This window comes from Dermacentor silvarum, unplaced genomic scaffold (genome assembly GCF_013339745.2).
Source record: "Dermacentor silvarum isolate Dsil-2018 unplaced genomic scaffold, BIME_Dsil_1.4 Seq13, whole genome shotgun sequence".
NCBI classification, from domain to species: domain Eukaryota; kingdom Metazoa; phylum Arthropoda; class Arachnida; order Ixodida; family Ixodidae; genus Dermacentor; species Dermacentor silvarum.
In genome coordinates, this window is record NW_023605698.1 from 24,751 (window position 1) to 42,971 (window position 18,221).

At 46.2% G+C, this 18,221-nt stretch overlaps 1 protein-coding gene across 3 annotated transcripts in view; it reads left to right on the plus strand.

Moving 5' to 3' along the window:
- The first annotated feature begins 155 nt into the window (after positions 1–155).
- LOC119434563 (IQ motif and SEC7 domain-containing protein 1) overlaps positions 156–18,221 on the plus strand; it is a 34,388-nt gene continuing 16,322 nt past the window's right edge. Inside the window, exons 1-4 of one of the 3 annotated variants that reach the window (XM_037701703.2) lie at positions 156–572; positions 5,319–5,495; positions 8,253–8,679; positions 15,321–15,545. In XM_037701703.2, the coding sequence (XP_037557631.1) occupies positions 343–572; positions 5,319–5,495; positions 8,253–8,679; positions 15,321–15,545 (1,059 nt within the window). In that variant the 5' untranslated portion in view covers positions 156–342. Of the gene's footprint in view, positions 573–1,481; positions 2,043–2,173; positions 2,335–5,318; positions 5,496–8,252; positions 8,680–15,320; positions 15,546–18,221 lie in introns of those variants that run through there. The other 2 variants (XM_049659531.1, XM_049659530.1) reach the window with 2 other exon arrangements.

An 18,221-nucleotide genomic window follows, 5' to 3' on the forward strand; every position in this document is an offset into this window, starting at 1 on the left:
AAATAGGCCACGTGACTTGTTCGTAATAAGTTGACAACTTATCTATCTCACGTTCTTACCATATTAACAACTAAAACAAACAAAATCATGCGTAATTATTTATTTTGTAGATGCAGTAATACTAAACTTTTGAATACGAAACTGACAGAACGGATACATGTCTGATGCAGATCGCATAGCTGATTGCGCGAATGTAGTTGATTCGTCGTACGGTTGTACGCGAGTTCATTTGACTCGTGAACTCAGTGGAGCGGCTACGCGCCGCGGGTTAATTTGTGTGTGTGTGATGTTCGCATCATGACTCTGCCAAGGAAGTGATGGGGCCGCTCTTCGTTTTTCACTATGACCGAAGGTGTGAGCTGTCCACAACCAGACCTTGTTGACCGTCTGCGCAAGCTCCAAGAGAGCGCAGCGGAGAAAGACAAGCTCATCGAGGCCGATTGTTTGAGGATACAGGAGTTGCAGAACAGAGTGTGCTTACTTCAGCAGGAAAAAGCAGCGTTGTTATGCGACATAAACGACATTTGTACGCAGCTTGGATACTCCGACCTGGAGCCGCTCGAGAATGAAAGGTGAAATTATTTATCAAATATCGTCTCTCAACAGTCGTGCTGTTGCGAATTACGGTTGCAATCGTTCCTACATTTTTACGAGCTCTAGGCCAGCAAATGATCGTGTAGCAGGCGCGACTTGGCATGCATGCCCGAGGTGGAAAAAGGCATGTGCATGGAAAGTACTGTTTACCTGACCTACACCGTAGGCCTAAGAGTTTCGTATATGTTTACGATTATACATTTTTTATAGTTTATAGGTTGAAATGCTAGTAGAAGTTTAGTCCAGTGTGCATGCCCTCGCACTGTTTAAAACCTGCGAAAACAAAAATAAATCTGATTGGTGCCTTGCTATCACCACTTGTGAAAGGAAACCGCTCCTAATTGAATCTTGAATGCTCACGAAGCCGTCTCCTAATCGCATTACGCTTGGTTTTTGCGTTGCCGTACGCCGAAGGTGAGCAAATTCCACGTTTGGAAACGACCGTGTCGCGAATGGACGTTTGTGCTGAATGGCTGCATGGTTGGGTACGCTTTGTACGTCATTTCCAATAGACATGAGAAAGGAATGCAATGCGCGACGGCGCAGCAGCTGCTCGGCGAGGGTGTCATCTGATATGCGCAGAGTAGGTGGAGAAGCGCATCATGTCGCGCTGCTAAGCTGACGCGAGCGATTTGACGATGTCCTGCGAAACCTTTTGGATTACCGGCCAATGTGTGTCTGCTTATACCTGTTGGACTGTTTAAATCGTGAGCGACTGCCCCCTGGGCGTTTTTCGGGAGGTGGTGGCGTGACGCCGCCGCCACCAAGGAGACCGCTGTTGACGGCATGCAGCTGTCCGAGAGCAGGTGCATGTTGCGACGGCGGCGAGGAGGAGTGGCCGGCGGCACGCGACAGCTGTCCTGCGGCGGCGGGCGCGCTTCAAGGCTCGGAGAGGGCAGAGGAGAGGGGAGCGCTTTCATTTATCCGACCGGCCGCGCCGCACGCGTTTTCCTCAAAGCGTCGCCGCCGCTCGGAACAAGACGTCAAACTGAGACGCCGCGCAATAACGGCTCCCCCGAATAACGGGTCTCGCGCGCGTGTGGGTGGCCGCGGTGTGCTCGGCCGCGGCGCTCGGTGGAGTTTGGCAATGGAGATCGCGGCCTGTCGCACGACGCTTTGCTCGTGCGTTCTTGCCTGGGTGGACGGGCGCCCCCCGCGGTGGTGGTCGTCCGTAGCCGGGAGCTGCCAGGCGTAGCCGCGGGCGCACCGCCTCGGGCGTCGCGGAGCGCAGAGGGCGCTGCGAACGCCAAGGACGCGGACCCCGAACGACGGCGGCTGGTGGTGGTGCAGCGACAGCGGGAGCAGCGGTGGGCGGCCGTCATGTTCGGCGTCGGCGAGCCCCCGCTCGTCTGTCAGGAGGCCGTGTTCACTCGGGACCGTGGTCCGCGGGCATTCCTGCACCCGTTCAGCCCGTACGGCCGCGCCGTGCTGCGCGTCACCCAGCACAGGTAGGCTGGCCGCCTGACCCAGATCGCGGTCGCCATTGCGCGCTCCTAGTCGGGAGGAAACGGCCGTCGGCCAGCTCGGCGGTCGTGGTTTGCGGTGGCGCGTGGCGGGTGCGCGGGCCCGTGCGCGCCATGTGGCCGCCCTCGCAATGTGGATGCCCCCCGCGAGCCGCTGCGACGAGCTGCTGTTGCTGTGGCGCTGCCTGGCCCTCCAGGCGGGCCTGGCGGGGCCCGGCTCGGCGCTGCGGGTCTGCCGCGACCGCCCGTCCTTCCGCCGCTATCCCGCGGTCGACCGGTGAGCCGCCCATAGGGGGGAGCTCGGACCCTGACGCGCTCCGGCCTGTCCAGTGGTCGGACACGTACGACGCGCCATTGAAAAGGGAACGCGCCGCATATTAACCAACAACCGGTCCGAGATAAAACGAAACTGCTGATCTCGGCCAACGTCGCGCTCCGTGTGCCAAGCGGCGAAGGAGAGACATAACTGCCTTCCTTGTAGTACACGCACAACGCTTGCGTTGGGCTAGAGTTGATATATGTCGCACTATTTACGCATACTCGGGCACTTACGGTTTACCGCTCTCATCGATCGTTGCTGAGTGAAAAGGTCTCTCCATTGGCAGTTTTGCAACTCCGAAACCCGTCGGTGCACTCCAGGCAGTGTAAAACTGCATGCATGGCTGCACTTGTTTGTGCTCATTGATGCATTTCAAGTGCCCTCATTCTCGTCTTCTCTGTTTACGTGTCTAAAATAAAACTAAGGCAATTTCGTTTAGTAGCGCGTTATTGAACATGTTGGCGGACCGTGCCGCAGGTTTTTCATTGCATTGAGGTATTTGCTAGTTAAGAGGTGGACGAGAACCATCGATACATTAGCACCTTATTATTCATTAGGTATGTCTCATTTACAGTAGTGCTGCAAGTGGGAAGTTATTAATAAACACAGTGTATGAACTCGTGTTCGTGACAGTTGGGCTTGATCTCTCATGCTGGTGCTGACACCCAACACCAACTTGCATGCAGTGATGCGGCATACAAAATTATGTTAGCCGAGACTGCACACTAAAATTGTTCATTCCTTTGTGGATAGTTGTAAATAGGTGCATTTAGAAATGCACACCAAATAATTTAAGGTTTGCAGTTCCCACAAAATGTTCAATGTCTTAACTGCCTGTATTGTTGCTCCCTTGTAATTTGTGTATTCTTGATGCGAAAAAATGAGCATCAAAAATGAAACTTGGGACTGACAACCACTATGTCACTGTACTTGCAAATTCTCCCCAAACACACGCACACTCAGTTTGCATGTTTTGTTTTGGCTTTTGCAGAAGTCTCGCTGCAAGTGCACCATTGTTGCATCCAGAGAATTGCTGATTTGGACCCCTTTGTAGCCCTCTTTAAATGCCTATTTGTTGCATTAGAAATAGTTTAATGTATCATCTGACCACAGGATCTTGTATTAGTGCACCAATGCTTTTTAAAGGGACGATGTTAAGGTTTTTGTAATGGGTTTGGTGGTACCTATTTCAAACCTGCCCTGTTTTCTTATTTTCATAAGTATACTCCTGTTTAATTGTGCAAAGTAGCAAAAAGCATATCGTTGAAATATTTTACTGCTTAAATTTCGTCAGCATCTGCACTTTACTAGGCTAGCACCAGTTAAAACATGTTTTCAGAGTAAGGGCAAATCAAACTGAGTATGCAAACATTCCTTCCTGTCAACTGGTTCTGTTGACAACTGCTTTCTTACCCCTTACAGTGCTGTGCGTTCTTTGTTACTTATTTTCTCCAATACAGTGGGAGCCGCCACAGATGATCTCCTTATTATAGTTTGTGATAGTATGGTCTTTCTATTGAAATGGAAATATTTTAATGGATGTACACGTTTATGTTCACATGGGGTGAACAAGATCTTGCTGCCAGTAATTGGGCATGTGGTGATGTACATTGTTTACAGTTGTGCCACATAATGACCCTTGTTATTAGGAGGCTCGAACTGTGGCCAGCTTTTGTAAGGACCAGTATTTTTTTAAGGAACTTACTCCTTTATAAAACATATTCTTCAAGGTGTGGATGGTGCAAGAACTTGAGAAGCCTGTGTGCTTTTGTCTTTATTCTTAGGGCAGCAATGGTGTTAACAGAATCTCGGCTTAGATCTACAAAAGGGGTTGCGGGAGTAAACATCTCGGCACTGTATTTTTCTTGCACTGCGGTTTTGTGCTTTACAGCATGAAATATCCAACTCATGCAAGTCTCTCACTACATATTCTACAAGATGACTACCAAGAAGGCACGTGTCAAATCTGAGTTTTACTGAACCCCTAAATATGAAGGGAATACTGATACAACACTTCTGAACAGTTTTCAAGTATCAGTGCATTCGTGTCAGTGAGGCTTAATCGTAAACTGATGGCTTGTTCCCTTTCATCCTATTAATGGTATTGGGTGAAGTATAGATAAGCAGTGCTATCAGGGGATCTGGGTCACTTTTCCATGAGGCGAAGGTGGAAGCATTGTGGTCACTATGTAATCACATGATTGTTGACAAGCTATCCACTCCATGTGATCAAGCGACTTGTACATACCATGAAACACCATGTGCATTCCAGCGTATGACTAGCTGTAAATACTGTCTGATTGTGTATTTGCATCACCTTTGCTTTGTTTAGTTATCTGCACCATCCCTGCCCTTGTCTTAGTGAAGCTCAATGGCAATGCCTCTCAACTGTGTTAGTCAGTCTTTTGAACCTTCTAGTACCTTTGTACTGTATGCTCAGACAAAGAAAACTGTCCTTAGGGGCCAAGCTAATGAATCTGGTTGAATAAGCGCACTGATGCTAACGATTGTCACATAATGCGTGTGAATGCCGCTCACCTATGCAGAATCAGTTAGTGCTTTCACTTAGCTGATCCATACTTAGTTTAGCAATGTGAGAGATGGAGCTAGTTGATGTTCCATGATCAAACTTTTCTTAGTAATGAAATTTCATTGGAAGTTGGTGCTTGTGCTCGTCTTACTCCTTTTGTGCCTGTTGCTTTTGCACACTATAAATAGTTGGGCCATAATTGGTTGTATTTTACTGGATATTACAATCCAGTGTGGACATTTCTACTGATTCTTTATTGTATTTTTTACTGTACTGCTCAAAGGCAAATTAGGTGGTTTTGTGTCAACTCTCTCGTTCACGGCTGCTTTTTTCATTGCCTTTTTACTGGCGATGTCCATGTCTTGGCTTTTTGGAGTAACAATTTTCTTTAATTTGTGCTGCGGTGTTGCAGCCAGCCGCCTGAGCTGCGGCCAGGTCCTCCCCAGAAGCAGGCTCGGCCTGAGGATGGGGTCGATGGGGCTGACCAGGGGGGCCTCCCCAACCGTGGCAGCACACCGCCCCGCAAAGCACCCCCACTGCGGCGCCTCGACGATGAGGCTCTCAAGCGGTCACGACTGCACTCCAACCAGTGAGAATGGTTCCCTGCATCTTTTTGGGAGGTCTCATAACATGCATCATATTTTTGTTCCTGAAAAAATGAAAGAAATAAACGAATGAATGGGATCACAAAAGCAAGGATAGCCAAAACAGCACTTCCAGAAGCGTTTCTACAAACTTTTGTTTTAAGATGAATGCATTCAGACTTTCCCAGCTTCAATTTTTTTATTCTGCAGTGTATTCTTGATCATACATGATACCACTGCCAGTTTGCACTGGTTGGCAAAAGTAATGAAAGTGCATGGATAAATAGACTTCTGGATGGGTGGGCGTACTGCCAGCATTAATTTTTACAATGTGTAATTGAGTGCACTGACAAAAGCGGCAGCTGAAACATTTACTACACCAGCAAACACTTGCCACTGTAAATGTGCTTTGTTGTGATCGTCATGCCATGTGACATGAAAGATATCATAGGAAATTACATTGGTAACATAACCACTGGTCTCTGCAGTTCAGTGCCAAGCATGCAATATATCCAATGTTAGGCTGAATGCCTTGCCTGTGAACTTCTTGGCCTAGTTGGTATTTTGTAAAGGACATGTTTACAGCTAAAGGGATGAATGTAAATGAGTAATGGCATGGCAGCACATGTTCCTTACCCCAGTGTTTGTCTTACTAATGGTAAATATGTCGCTTTAAATTGGGAGTTTTGAGCTATACTCCCAACTTATTTTGGGCAGATGTTTCTGAACTTGATAAATGTAACAGCCAAGGCTTGGGGCCCTAATGAAGAATGAGACTTCTGCTCTTTGCTCTTTCATGTGTTCTTGGTAGTGCTCTGGGGTGCGATCTTGTACGCGTTCCAAAATGGAACGGAGGCAGTCCGTTCCATCGAGCCGCACACGATTGGTCAATTTGATCGTCACGGTTCGAATTGACCAATCGTGTGCGGCTCGATGGAACTGACCGCCTCCGTTCCATTTTGGAACGCGTACAAGATCGCGCCCCTGCTTAGGCTTGGGCCACCTGGCCATCTTCAGGGGCTAGCTTGGACTCTATAACACCATTGTATCGAACAGGTGTGATCACATACAAAGCCTAACCTCGCAGCAAGAGCGAAGTGAAGGTTGCTTTAAATTGAGTGAGCTGTGCAGGTAGTCTAGTTGGTCAAAGGCCCCATGGAAAATAATGGTTATACGGTGGAAATTTGTATACCACGATTGCTTCATTTATAGCAGAGATAAAGGTATTTGAAGTGTCCCAAATCCCTGCATTCTCTCATACTGGAGCCGAAAGATCACATCACATATACGCAACAAGCTCCGTCTTCTTTTCGTCTTCTTTCCCTTTTGTTTTTCCCCCGCTCTCTTTGTGTTTTTGGCGCGCGGCGCACTTCCAGTGACAGTCTTGTTTGCAAGCTGTTGCATTTGTCTTGTTTTGTGCTGTGCACGATTTTGCGAGCTGTGCACGAGAACATCTGCATTGTCTGGCTGCTTCTGCAATAGATTGGAATGGATCCCTCAGTTGTACGTACATTTGTAAATAGCTTAGTTTTCTGCACATGTAGACTGCATGATGTGGGAACAGGCAGACAAAACAGAAGTATGTCCCTCTTGCTGCAGAAGTACGGCAAAGAGTAAAGCAAAGACTCGCGGACGTTCGGTTTGTAGGTTTTGTTATTTCTCTAAACTTTAAATTGTCTAGTGAAGCAACAGATCAAACAAGTAACTGCTGTAGCCTTGAATAATTCTCATAGCCGCATGTCACAGTGAGTGACACTTCAGCAATGTGAATTGTATAGGTGCACTTGTGCGTCTGAACTCGACTCTCTGGCTGGGAGTGGGGCTCCCTTGAGAAGAAGGGCGCACACCGTTTCATCGGAAATTTCAGCCGTTTTTACGGACACACAGGGATATAATACTTTGCTTACACGATCATCGGCTGGATTGTATATACTCTGCTTGTCTGTTTAAAATGGCCAAACCTGGTGAGGGGCCCTTCAATGATAATTTAATATAAGCAGCACAAAAATGGAACAAAGGAGGAGGCGAACAACATTAGTGCTGTCTGAACTAATAGCCTATTTTCAGTGCAATGACAAAGAACAGGAATGAAAGCAATAACAGCTACACATGCATGTAAGGCTTTATCAGTTGAAGCTTGCTGCAAATTTCTCAGGTGGAGAATTTTTTTCTTCTTTCTTTCTTCTTTTCTTTCTTTCCTTTTTTTTTTTTTCTTGTTTCTTTCACATCATGCCAGTCCCCTACTTCTGAAGTGGGAAACCTTGCTATAGCGGGGCTTACTTCTTCAGCATTTCTGATTATTAAAGTCTCTTTCTGTGAGGTGCACTGATTGCATGCTTGTGCTCTTATTGTGTAAAAGGCCCCCAAGAACACACCCATGTGAGTATTCCAGTACCTATTCAAAGATGGCGTTCTCAAAACTGAGTCTGCACCCACGTTACTTTCATTGCAGTGCAAGGTTGCCGCTTCTAGCTAATGACTTCAGCAAGTTCATGTTCTGCCTTTGGGAGTTGACACAGTGGATTAGGTAGACAAGAAATGCAAGCTCACTTGTGCACAATGTATTTTCCAAACTTGTGGCCCCCGTACTCCTCTTTCTTTGTTGTCCTGTTCCTCTGTTTCATTCCTGGCAAACTGAAGAACCCCTGCTTCCCGCACAGAACGAAAAGGCGGACGCCCTTGTCGATGTGTATCCTGAATGCTTTTGCAGGCCATGCTTAAGAGATGCACTTTACTCGCCCCTTCCACTTTTCTGTGTGCAGGTATGAGTTGTCGCAGGACCTTTTGGACAAGCAGGTGGAGATGTTGGAGCGCAAATATGGGGGCGTGCGGGCGCGCACGGCGGCACTGACCATCCAGCGGGCCTTCCGCAGCCACTGCATGCAGAAGCGCTTCCTGGACTTGGCCAGTGCGTCCAAGGGTGAACGTCGACTCTCGCGGCGCATCCATGCACTGGACCTGCTCGCTCCCTCCGGTGCCAGTCCGCCCTCATCCGAGGGTGCCCTGCCGTGGTCTGCTCACCATCGCACACCCACTAAAGGGGCCTTGGCGGAAGCGGCGGCAGCGGCTGCAGCCGCCAGCAGGCGGGTGCCCCCACAGGTGCCCCGACGGTCATCATCCATTCCTGGCACCACCACCACAACTGCTGCTAGCTCAAAGGAAAACTCTGGAAGCTGGAAGCATAGCACGGTGAGTCTCGGAATTACGTTTTTAGGTTGCTTTTGTCTGGTTATAGCACTGCAGACTGTACTCAGATCTGCGAAAAGTTGATGATGCTGTTGTAACAAGCGTTGTTTTTCTGCTGGAGGCTTGTGTTGACTTCTGGTGCCATCAAACAGTGGGCTTTACCGGAATGAGTAGTATAACCTACTTTACAGTAGGTAAATGCAATAGCTATGGTGCCTTTTGGCTAGATTGATTAGGTGCTTCAGCCAGCATGCAGTCCTGCCCTGTGTGTGTTAAAGTGCAGATTGCCCATAATTTCATCAGGCCATTTGAGTTCTGGTACATAGTAATTGAAGCAAATAGTTTAGGTGATTGCTTCCGCAAATAGTTTAGGTGATTGCTTCCTGAATGTTAGATTAGGTCAAAGGTCTTGTCCGATAGCTGCCAGATTCATGGCAGTTGCAGGGTAGTTTCTATGGGGAAAAATGTTGACCTAGGTGCCTATGTGAGCTGAACTGACAGCATGCACTCATTCAATGGTTTTCCAGCGTAGAACCATGGTCGACTAATCTGTGTTGTGCCAAATATGCATTATAGAGTCTCATGCTAGATCATGAACAGTGCATATGGGCATGAATAACAGTAGTAGGAGTGTGCTCGCTAAAACATCAGAGGCATTTGAGTATATGGCCAGCTGTCGGGATAAGTGCTGCACTTCTATTATTCTTCACAGCAGTGAAATATTCATGGTACTGATTGAGTTAACATCTCCTGAATTGCCTTGACATTGCGTTTGCAAAAGCTTACATATTTCACTTTTGTTAAAGAGGGGTGTTGTTTCACTAGTAAAGCTAATGGAGCACTGGCAGCCTATAGTAGCTCATTTTCTGTCCTGCCTGTCAGCAGCGAATAAATTGTTGCAGATCTAATTTCTGGTTCAGAAGACAATAGGCATCTATTGTGACTGTTTATTCATGGCAGCTAACAAAACCTGGCATGTGTGGTTTATATGACACTGTTAAAAAGAAATTGTTTGGCAAGTGCATATTATCAGGCTCTTCATGTTATGAGGGTTAGTCAGCCTACAACATTGGTTGCAGGTAACTGCACATTTCAGCACTTGTGTGGGAATTCACAAGCATGTACAGTGCAGTCCCCGTATAATGATATCAATAACGAAAAATTTAATCTTTATAACCAATCATTGCTATATCTGAACTGCTGTAAAAAAAAAAAAAAAAAAGAAAGAAAGCTGTCATTATGCTTTCGTAGTTCCGAAATACATGTTGTAGAAAGTAGGCCGTGAAAAGTAACTATTTGTCCCTCTACACAGCATATCAAGCGTTAGGTGCACTGAAATGGTCAGAAATCTGCACTTGCTTTCACAGGAGTGTCAGGTTTACAAACACAGTGTGCATCACGTCCCGCTGCTGCGCGAACATAGAGGACAGTGTCAAAGACAAGCCATTGTTAATCTCATTGTCACTGCCACTGCTGTCGTCGCCGTCGCACCGTTGGACATTGCTGCAGTCTGTCGCGACAGTGATTGCCCCTTCAGAAATCTCTGCAGAACGAGGCAGCACTATCTGCGCGTAGAAACTCCTCCATATAAGTTCCACCTGTTTCATCGTCAGTAGCGACGTGCTCCCAGAGCTCGGTAATGTCAGTGGCTTCCACCGTGTTGGTTTCACCCGTGGGGGTTCCGTCCTGGCACACAAGTCCGCCTTTTCCCTGATCGGCATAGCCACTGGTTCCAGCCTTCATGATCGCAGCGCTGCGCTCCTGGTTTTCAGAATCGGCTATATCATCAACTGCGCAAGCTCATACTTATTTGAATCTTGCAAAATTTGCAGCTTCGTCTTAAGTGACAGTTATGTGCTTTGTCAGCGCCATCTTCTACTAACTGGGCTGGTCTGCTGCTTCGGGGTTGCTTCCACCGCACATTTCCGCGCTCGCTGAGAGAGAGGATTGTAGAAAAGGTGGGCGCAAGTTTGCTTTTCGTTCTTTTTTTTTTTTTTTTTTTTTCTCACCTCTTCTCTGGACGTGTGGGTCACGATCATGGGCGATGTAGATGCAAAGCAGCTGGCAATATCTTGTGGCGTGCTGTGCCAACTCTCAATGCCCTCCATCGCTTTTGGCTTTCGCAATCGGCATGCGGGTGGGACACGCTGCACGATAATGGCGGCAGATACGAACTCACATAGGCAAACTTTTCACCCCGTCTCAACATTGTTGTTTAAGGGGAACTTACCAACACAATGTCCCCATTATTCTGAGTGGAAAACCCCATCCAGAAGGCAAAATTTTTGTCGTTATATTCAATATGTGGTGAATAACATATTGCTATGTTTTTTTTTTTCCTCATAGCCCTTATGCACAAGTTGATACCCTTAAGTTGACTCATCGTTATAACCAATAAATCGTTATATGTGGTATTGTAATAAGTTGACTTGTCGGTATTCTGCCAGAGAAAACTATGAAGTTTTTCTTTTTGAGGGTGAATCATATGCAAGAGTTCTCTGAATTGGTGCCCTCTTCACATTTACAAAAACTGAAATACAGAAATATCTAAGTTCTCGTTTTTATTGTCTTCTTTGTCTAAGGACTAATTTGCTAGAAAACAATGTTTTGACAGGATTTGTTTTGGAATAGTGAAGCATGTAGTGTAAATAGCTGCACAGAACATGATGGCTGAGAAAATGGTGCAGTGCGTTATCTGCACTGCACTATTTGCGCACCGCAGACTTGTATTTGGCTTGTGCTGTGTGTTTCATTACGATGCATAACTGCCAAGCATGATAATAAAGAAAGCGCGAAATTGAGAAGTCAAATATTTAACTAAATCCTGCTGTTTTAATTGTAATGTGGTGACCCTCACGCATGATTCTCTTGCAGCCAACAAAAAACAAGTGTATGGCATTGTGCCTCTTGCACTTGCATATGCCATCTTAGTCGATCCCAGATATCCTAAACTTGGGTAAATCGAGTTATTTTCTATATCAAACAGTTGTAAAATTCTCTTGGAAAACATGCAAAGGTATACCAATGTACTGCGCGTACATCGAACTCCCATCCTCCGACACATTCAATATATAGAACGCAGCGCCATGCCGTGTCCCTGCAAGTGCGCTTCTCCTAGCTAATACACAATCACTTCTTACGTCGGGATGAATATTCAATGTCGACAAATTTGAAAGGGCACTGTTTTCACAGTTGCTGTTAAACAAAATATTGAATCTGGAAGGCAGTACATGCCATGGAAAAAAAAAAAAAGAGTAGGGTGCTCCAATTTAGCTCACTGCCCATATGGATGGCTCATGCAAACTGCGGCCGTTCGTTATCGGCAAGAGCAGATTGCCACTCTGCTTCAAGAATGCGAAAGGTCTGCTAGCATTCCTCAAGAAAGTGTGGATGACACTCAATATTTTTGCTGAGTGGCACCGCACATGGAATGCCGAACTGGAGATGCTGCGCCGTGTGGCTTGTCTTCTTGTAGACAAAGGCTTTCCATGAACGGCATTTTAGGATTCTGCGAGCAGCCAAAATGAGTCCGACCCCAGCTTCCACTTGGATGGATCTTTACGTTAGTTTGAATTTTAACAAAACTACTGCACGCCACATCCATATTTTGCAGAAATACCCATTGTGGTCACGGCGCGCAAGACTCGTTGCTGTGTAATTTGTGCAGGTCCACGCTGAACGCGTTTCATTCATATACGTGCAGTTACATGTCAGTGGGAATGGCCTCAAATGTTCTGAAAAGCTGAACGGCACTTTTGAAACAGTGCATGTGTAGGTTTAGCAGTCACCGGCACAGGGGTCGGAGGGGAACGGCTGAGAAGGAAGAGTCCATACCGGCCGCAAGGTGTCGGAGGCCTGAGTGGCACGCAAGAGACGCGTGGAGTTTTGGGATGAACGAAAAGCGAGGACGACTGGTTCCAACAGAAAGCCGGTTCCAAAACCCGGCACGACACTCTTCCTGGCTCGTTGCCCACGTATGACGATCGGCTGTTTAAATGGCACATATTGTAATGGACACGCGGCTGAGCACGTTCACCCACATTTTGCAGTACAAGTGCGCTGATGGTGGCTTGGCGCATATTCATACAGCTAGTTTGCTATTTCTACCTTTTCACGAATAAAAACGTGCAACAAGCACATAGACGCCCGCGAGACACACCACGGTCTTGTCTGGGCGACAAGGGTGTTTAGGGTTAGCGTTGTGAAAACTATTCCGCAGCACAGTCGACTTGCAACGTTCGTGAGCAAGAAATAAGCCAACTTTCGGGCGGTCAACATGGTCTTGGGGAAGCATATTGATAAGTTCCGGCTTTTTACAATTTTGGGAAACTGACAGGTGTGCGGAGGTCTCAGATAAGCTTCAGATAGTCATATTTTATATTTCGAATTATTCATATATTGAACTACTTCGCAATTCTATTCGAGTTTGATATATCCGGGGTCGACTGTATTAACCTTTTACGGACAAATGCTGCCTACAAGCAACACACCAGAGAAATATTTTTTATTGCTAACTTTTGGGAAGTCCAAAGTTTCTGGTTAAATATCTTTGGGCAACACTGAATGACAGACATCAAGCATCATTTGTTGGATTAGAGCAGGAACAGGACAAGGAAGAAGTTTAACGCACAACTCGCTTTCTTTAAAAGCCTGGTCAAATGAAAAAGACCGATGCAAAATCCCCAGGTGCACTGGTATCACACAGGTAATGTAGAGAAAATGCGAGTGTTTCACATTTAACGAGAAATGTCTGTGTACAAGTTCTACACGAAACCATAGGTGGCTTGGCGCGAAGCTCACTTCCAGTACTCTGCCTGCTATTGCCCACCTATTGCTGTCAATGTTTCTGCTAAATATTTTTTTCTTTTCATTGATTATCCTTATTCTTGGTTTAATTAGCACATTTGGATGAAAGAAATTTTCTTCTGGCATTTTTATGACTTGACCTTGAAGTATTAACAGGATTTACCCAGCTGTTTTAGTGCAAGATAGAGGGGATGCCTGTTTTTATTGGTTCTTGTGTACCACTCCTTGGTACTTCTTACCACTACCCAACCACGAGTGTTCATCATTTCCCCCAGCCATCTTGGGACCTGCAAGTAATACTCATGTGCTTTTTGCCATAGTGGCTGAGACATTTTTTTGCTAACTGCAAGAGTGTGACACTCTCTTTTGTATAACCGAACATTTCATTAGAAAGCTGTCATTAGCTTAGATTATATGTCTAGAATTTGTGGGGTCTCACACGGGCTCTTCGGACAAAGGAACTACAACACAGTAGTGCAAACAAACAAAAGGGCATTTATTGCACCTTTCATACACTAATGCACGCTAACCGAATTACTACCCATAGAACATTCACATGGGCGCGCGACAAATCGAGGAAGTCCGACTCACTGCGACCAAGCCCAGCAACACTAGCTAGAGTGTGCGCCTGTTCGTTTCCTTAGATAACGTTCGCCCTATGCTAAACACTACCGCCCAATCGTTCATGTGTATGATCACGCGAACAGTGGCGAGTTCCACCGATCCGTGTCCGTCCATTCCGGTGCCGTGCTCCTAAGCCTTCTCGGGACAGTCCCACGAAGTGGGCCGGCACACGCTCGAAGAGTCTGTGCGTGCTGCTCGCCAACCCCACGCCGAAGAGGAAGCGCCTTCTCCCTTTTGTGCCCAAGTAACCCCCGCCATTAGGTGGCGTTAGCTGCTCAACACTAGCGCCATCTCTCGCAATACGCCGTCGCCGTAAAGCCACTCTGCAAAGCTGGATTACAGGAGATGGGAGCCATGCGTGGAAAACCACAACAGGGGATACGTGAGAGTCGCGCATCCCCACAAAGTCTATCAACGTTTACTGGGTGCCACTATACACCTTTGTGTTGCATAGAAAACTGCCATCGAATGTCCTGCTGCTGCACCTCAATTTGAATTGGCCTCACCAAAACTGAGACTGTGACGTAATCTCCGCGTCACCACCTCTGGCACTATCTGCGAATTAGCCACTCCTCCCTCAACTCGCATTGGCGGCGTTTCTTGAATCGCTTGCCTCCCGCTTTTCTACCGTAAAAACTGGAATATAGGTCGAACTTTTTTCAAAAAACCATTGCGAAAAGTCGACCCTCGTCTAAATACTGTCACCATTGTGCAACCGGCGGAGTCGCATTTGTTAAAAGGTAAGGGTGTCTTTCGGTACTTTTGCCGTTGAAAAAGATTTTTTTTTTTTTTTTTCATTTTTAGAATTAGTTAGTTAGGGGTCGACCTATATTCCGGTTCGACCTATAGTCCGGTGGTGACCTGATGTCACGCCATGTGTCACACCAGAGAGGTACCATAGTACTAGACAGGTGGCGCCACTCTCGTTTTCCATTGTTAATCATTTTCACGCTTGCAAAGGCTCTGTTCTTGCTGCAAATGATGAATTAGTTATTACAGAAGTTTAATGTTTCAATCTAGCTCGATTTAATATTTCCCTTTGGTTTCTCTTTATGGCCACAGCATTCTCACAGATAACAGGGATGGGAGCTGTGGTGTAATTGTTTCTTGTTCATTTTTCTTGCGGGAGGAACCCTTATTTTTAAGCGGCTGCATTGTACCTGCCTGCTGGACTTGAGGTTGAACTGGAGATGTGCTTCCCTTCTTGATGCCAGGCTTCGGCAACCCAAGCAGCAGCGGCTACAGCCCCGGCCAATGGTAGTGGCCAGCCTACGCTGCCCTCAGCTAGGCCGGAGGACAAGCGGCTCAGCAACATTTCAGAAAACAGTGAGGACAGTGTGGACTGCCCGGCCTACTCGTGTTCACCACCCGCCTCCGACGTGCTTCTGCTCTACCCACATCAGGGTCCGGGTAGTCCCAAGGACTCCTTGGGCTCTAAGGTTGGTAGCCCACATGCCTCTACTGTTCAGTTTTTTATGAACTTGAGTGTTGTTTTACACTGTCAAAAGAAAGAAAAGAAAAAAAAAATTATGCAGGTCTGATGCTCTGTGGAAATCGATGTAAGCGATGCTTTCTGTGCTGTTTGCATTGATTGACAATAATTGGCGATGATGTTTACGGTGAATGCTCAAGTTCTTCAGCATTTAGTGCAATGCTTGCGTCCACCTCTTGTGTTTGTCTACATAGTACACAGAGCACAGTGAGACATGTTTGCTTGAGGCGTTGTTACATCATGGCAGAAGTGCTAATAATTAATTAAATAATGGGGCTTTACGTTCCAAGCTTACAATCTGATTATGAGGCATGCGGCAGTGGCAGGCTCTGTTTTTAATTTTGACCACTAGGCATTTTAAAGTGACCATAAAGTGTCAAAAAATATTTCCCGTAGGTAAACATGCATTGCATATTCATGAATACAGATGGGCTTCCATAAATACTAATAAGAATTTAAAAAAAAAGATACATTGAAATAAATATATCGGCACTTAGGTAGTAGTATGCATCGGAGGGATCGCCCGCTCGACTCATTTGCAGCAGAGCAAACTGGCGTGCACGACCATAGCGTAATTGAACCATGTATGTGAGCGCACACAAGAAAACTCTTTCGTTGTGCGCCCATCAGAAGAACCAAACGAGTCTGAAACTTGCAGTAATCCTTTGTTCTGTCACCAACTAAGAGCAATCAGTTTTCGCTAGCTGAGTCTCGAGAAAAGAAAGTGGGGCATGGCAGTGTCGTTTGTATATGGCGGCATCATTTGTATATACCAGCGCCCGCCTGTGAACAGATGTAATTGCACATCTGTGAGCAACAGACAAGTGAGCCCCTAGCAGTGACCCTTTGAGAGATTAGAAACAGATAAAGTGGAACGAACGGAAACAGCCCCACGAGACAAAACTGAAACTAATCGCCGTGCACGTGTGGTTGCACGAGTGGTTGCTGAAATGCTGGTCTTTTTTAAAAAAAGCAGTGGAATGAAAACCAGGAAACTGTGGCACAAAAAAAAAAATAAAAAAAATTACCTGTATCCACTCAGGGTGGCAGCACTTGCTGGGCAACAAAAAATGGAAAAAATCTGTGTTTTTCAAACATACAGACGGTGCTGTAAATATACGTCATTGATCATTTGGGACTTGTTCGAAATGCCGTGTATTACGGCATTGACCCTCAATAGGTTAAACTTAAATTTGTCCATAATATCTGCAACTGCTGGCAGTGTCTAGTAGTAGCGTTTCCTTACCTTCTTGTATCTCCTTTCCCCCTCGTGCCCTCCCCACATATATGCGAGTTGCGTGCGAAGAGTGGCAAGGCTTTTCGCTCGTTTTGTGGCTATGTCGGTTCTACCCATTCTCTGCCTCCTCTCCCTACCTCTTCTCTACCGTTCTATCTACCTTCCCTCTGGACTATTGCACATTTGTACAAAAGTAAGCGCTGCAGTTTCTGTGATGCTTTTGTGGAGAGTCGCAGATAATTACAGCCGTCGAGAGGGTATTGTGGCAACGCCCAGGGAGCTCCAGAGGGCATTGTAACAATGCCATGTATATGCACTCTCTGACCACCTCCAATGTGGTGTGCAAGACAGCGACAGCTGCAGTGAAAAGTCGAAAGAAGAGGCAAAGATTTTCTTTTTAAAGAAAATCGGTTTGCACGTGCTGGCTGCCTGCGTGTTTCTCCTGGGTGGCGACAAAAGCTTTTTTTATTGGATCAGTTTTTAATCTCTATGTTAATATTTTGTTACTTGTAAGCTCGTGCTATCTAGAATATTTAAAAAGTTGAGAAGGTTTTAATATTACTTAAGCAGCATCTTTCATATGACAAACAGGTTTTTGAAGGGCCCCTCACCAGGCCATGTAGCAAATTTTGGTTATATGCTGGAAGTTGGTATGTGCCCTCTAGGGAGTGTTCTACCGCAATACTTTTTCAAATTGGTTCATTAATAGCTGAGATAGAAATGTTTCAGTGTCACGAACCTATGATTTCAGGAGGTGAGCTTCACCGCCAACATAGACACTCTCTCCACTTGCCCCATATAGCCTCCGCAAGCAAAAGTCCTTCCCTTCGTTGTCCCATACTGGAGCTGGAAGATCGCGTGACACATACATCACCGGCCTGGCCTCGTCTTCTTTCCTTATATATATATATATATATATATTCTTTTTTTTCTTCTCTTCCTTTTTTGCTGCGTGGTGCACTTCCGCTGATGGTGTCGCGCATAAGCTGTTGCGTTTGTGTCGTTATGCGCGCTGTGCACGTGAACACCTGCTACCAGTTAAAGTCAGTGCTACATGAACACTGAGGCAGACCCACGCGGATCACAGAGCATGATCGTGCGCTGGAACACGGTAGAAAATGAGTTTTGTTGTCTGCGCGCACAACTGCACGACATGGGAACAAGCAGACGAAACGGAAGTACATCTCTTGATACAATATAAAACAAATACACACAAAACGGTTTGTAGGTTTTATTATTTCTCTATACAGTTAATCCCTTGATATAAGAAGTCAGCAGGACGGCGAAAAGATTTTGTTATAAGCAGTAATTCGATCTAAGCGACCACTCGAGAAAAGCTAAGCAGTTGAGCTTTAATTGTGCCAACAACTGTGAGGAAGTCAAAAT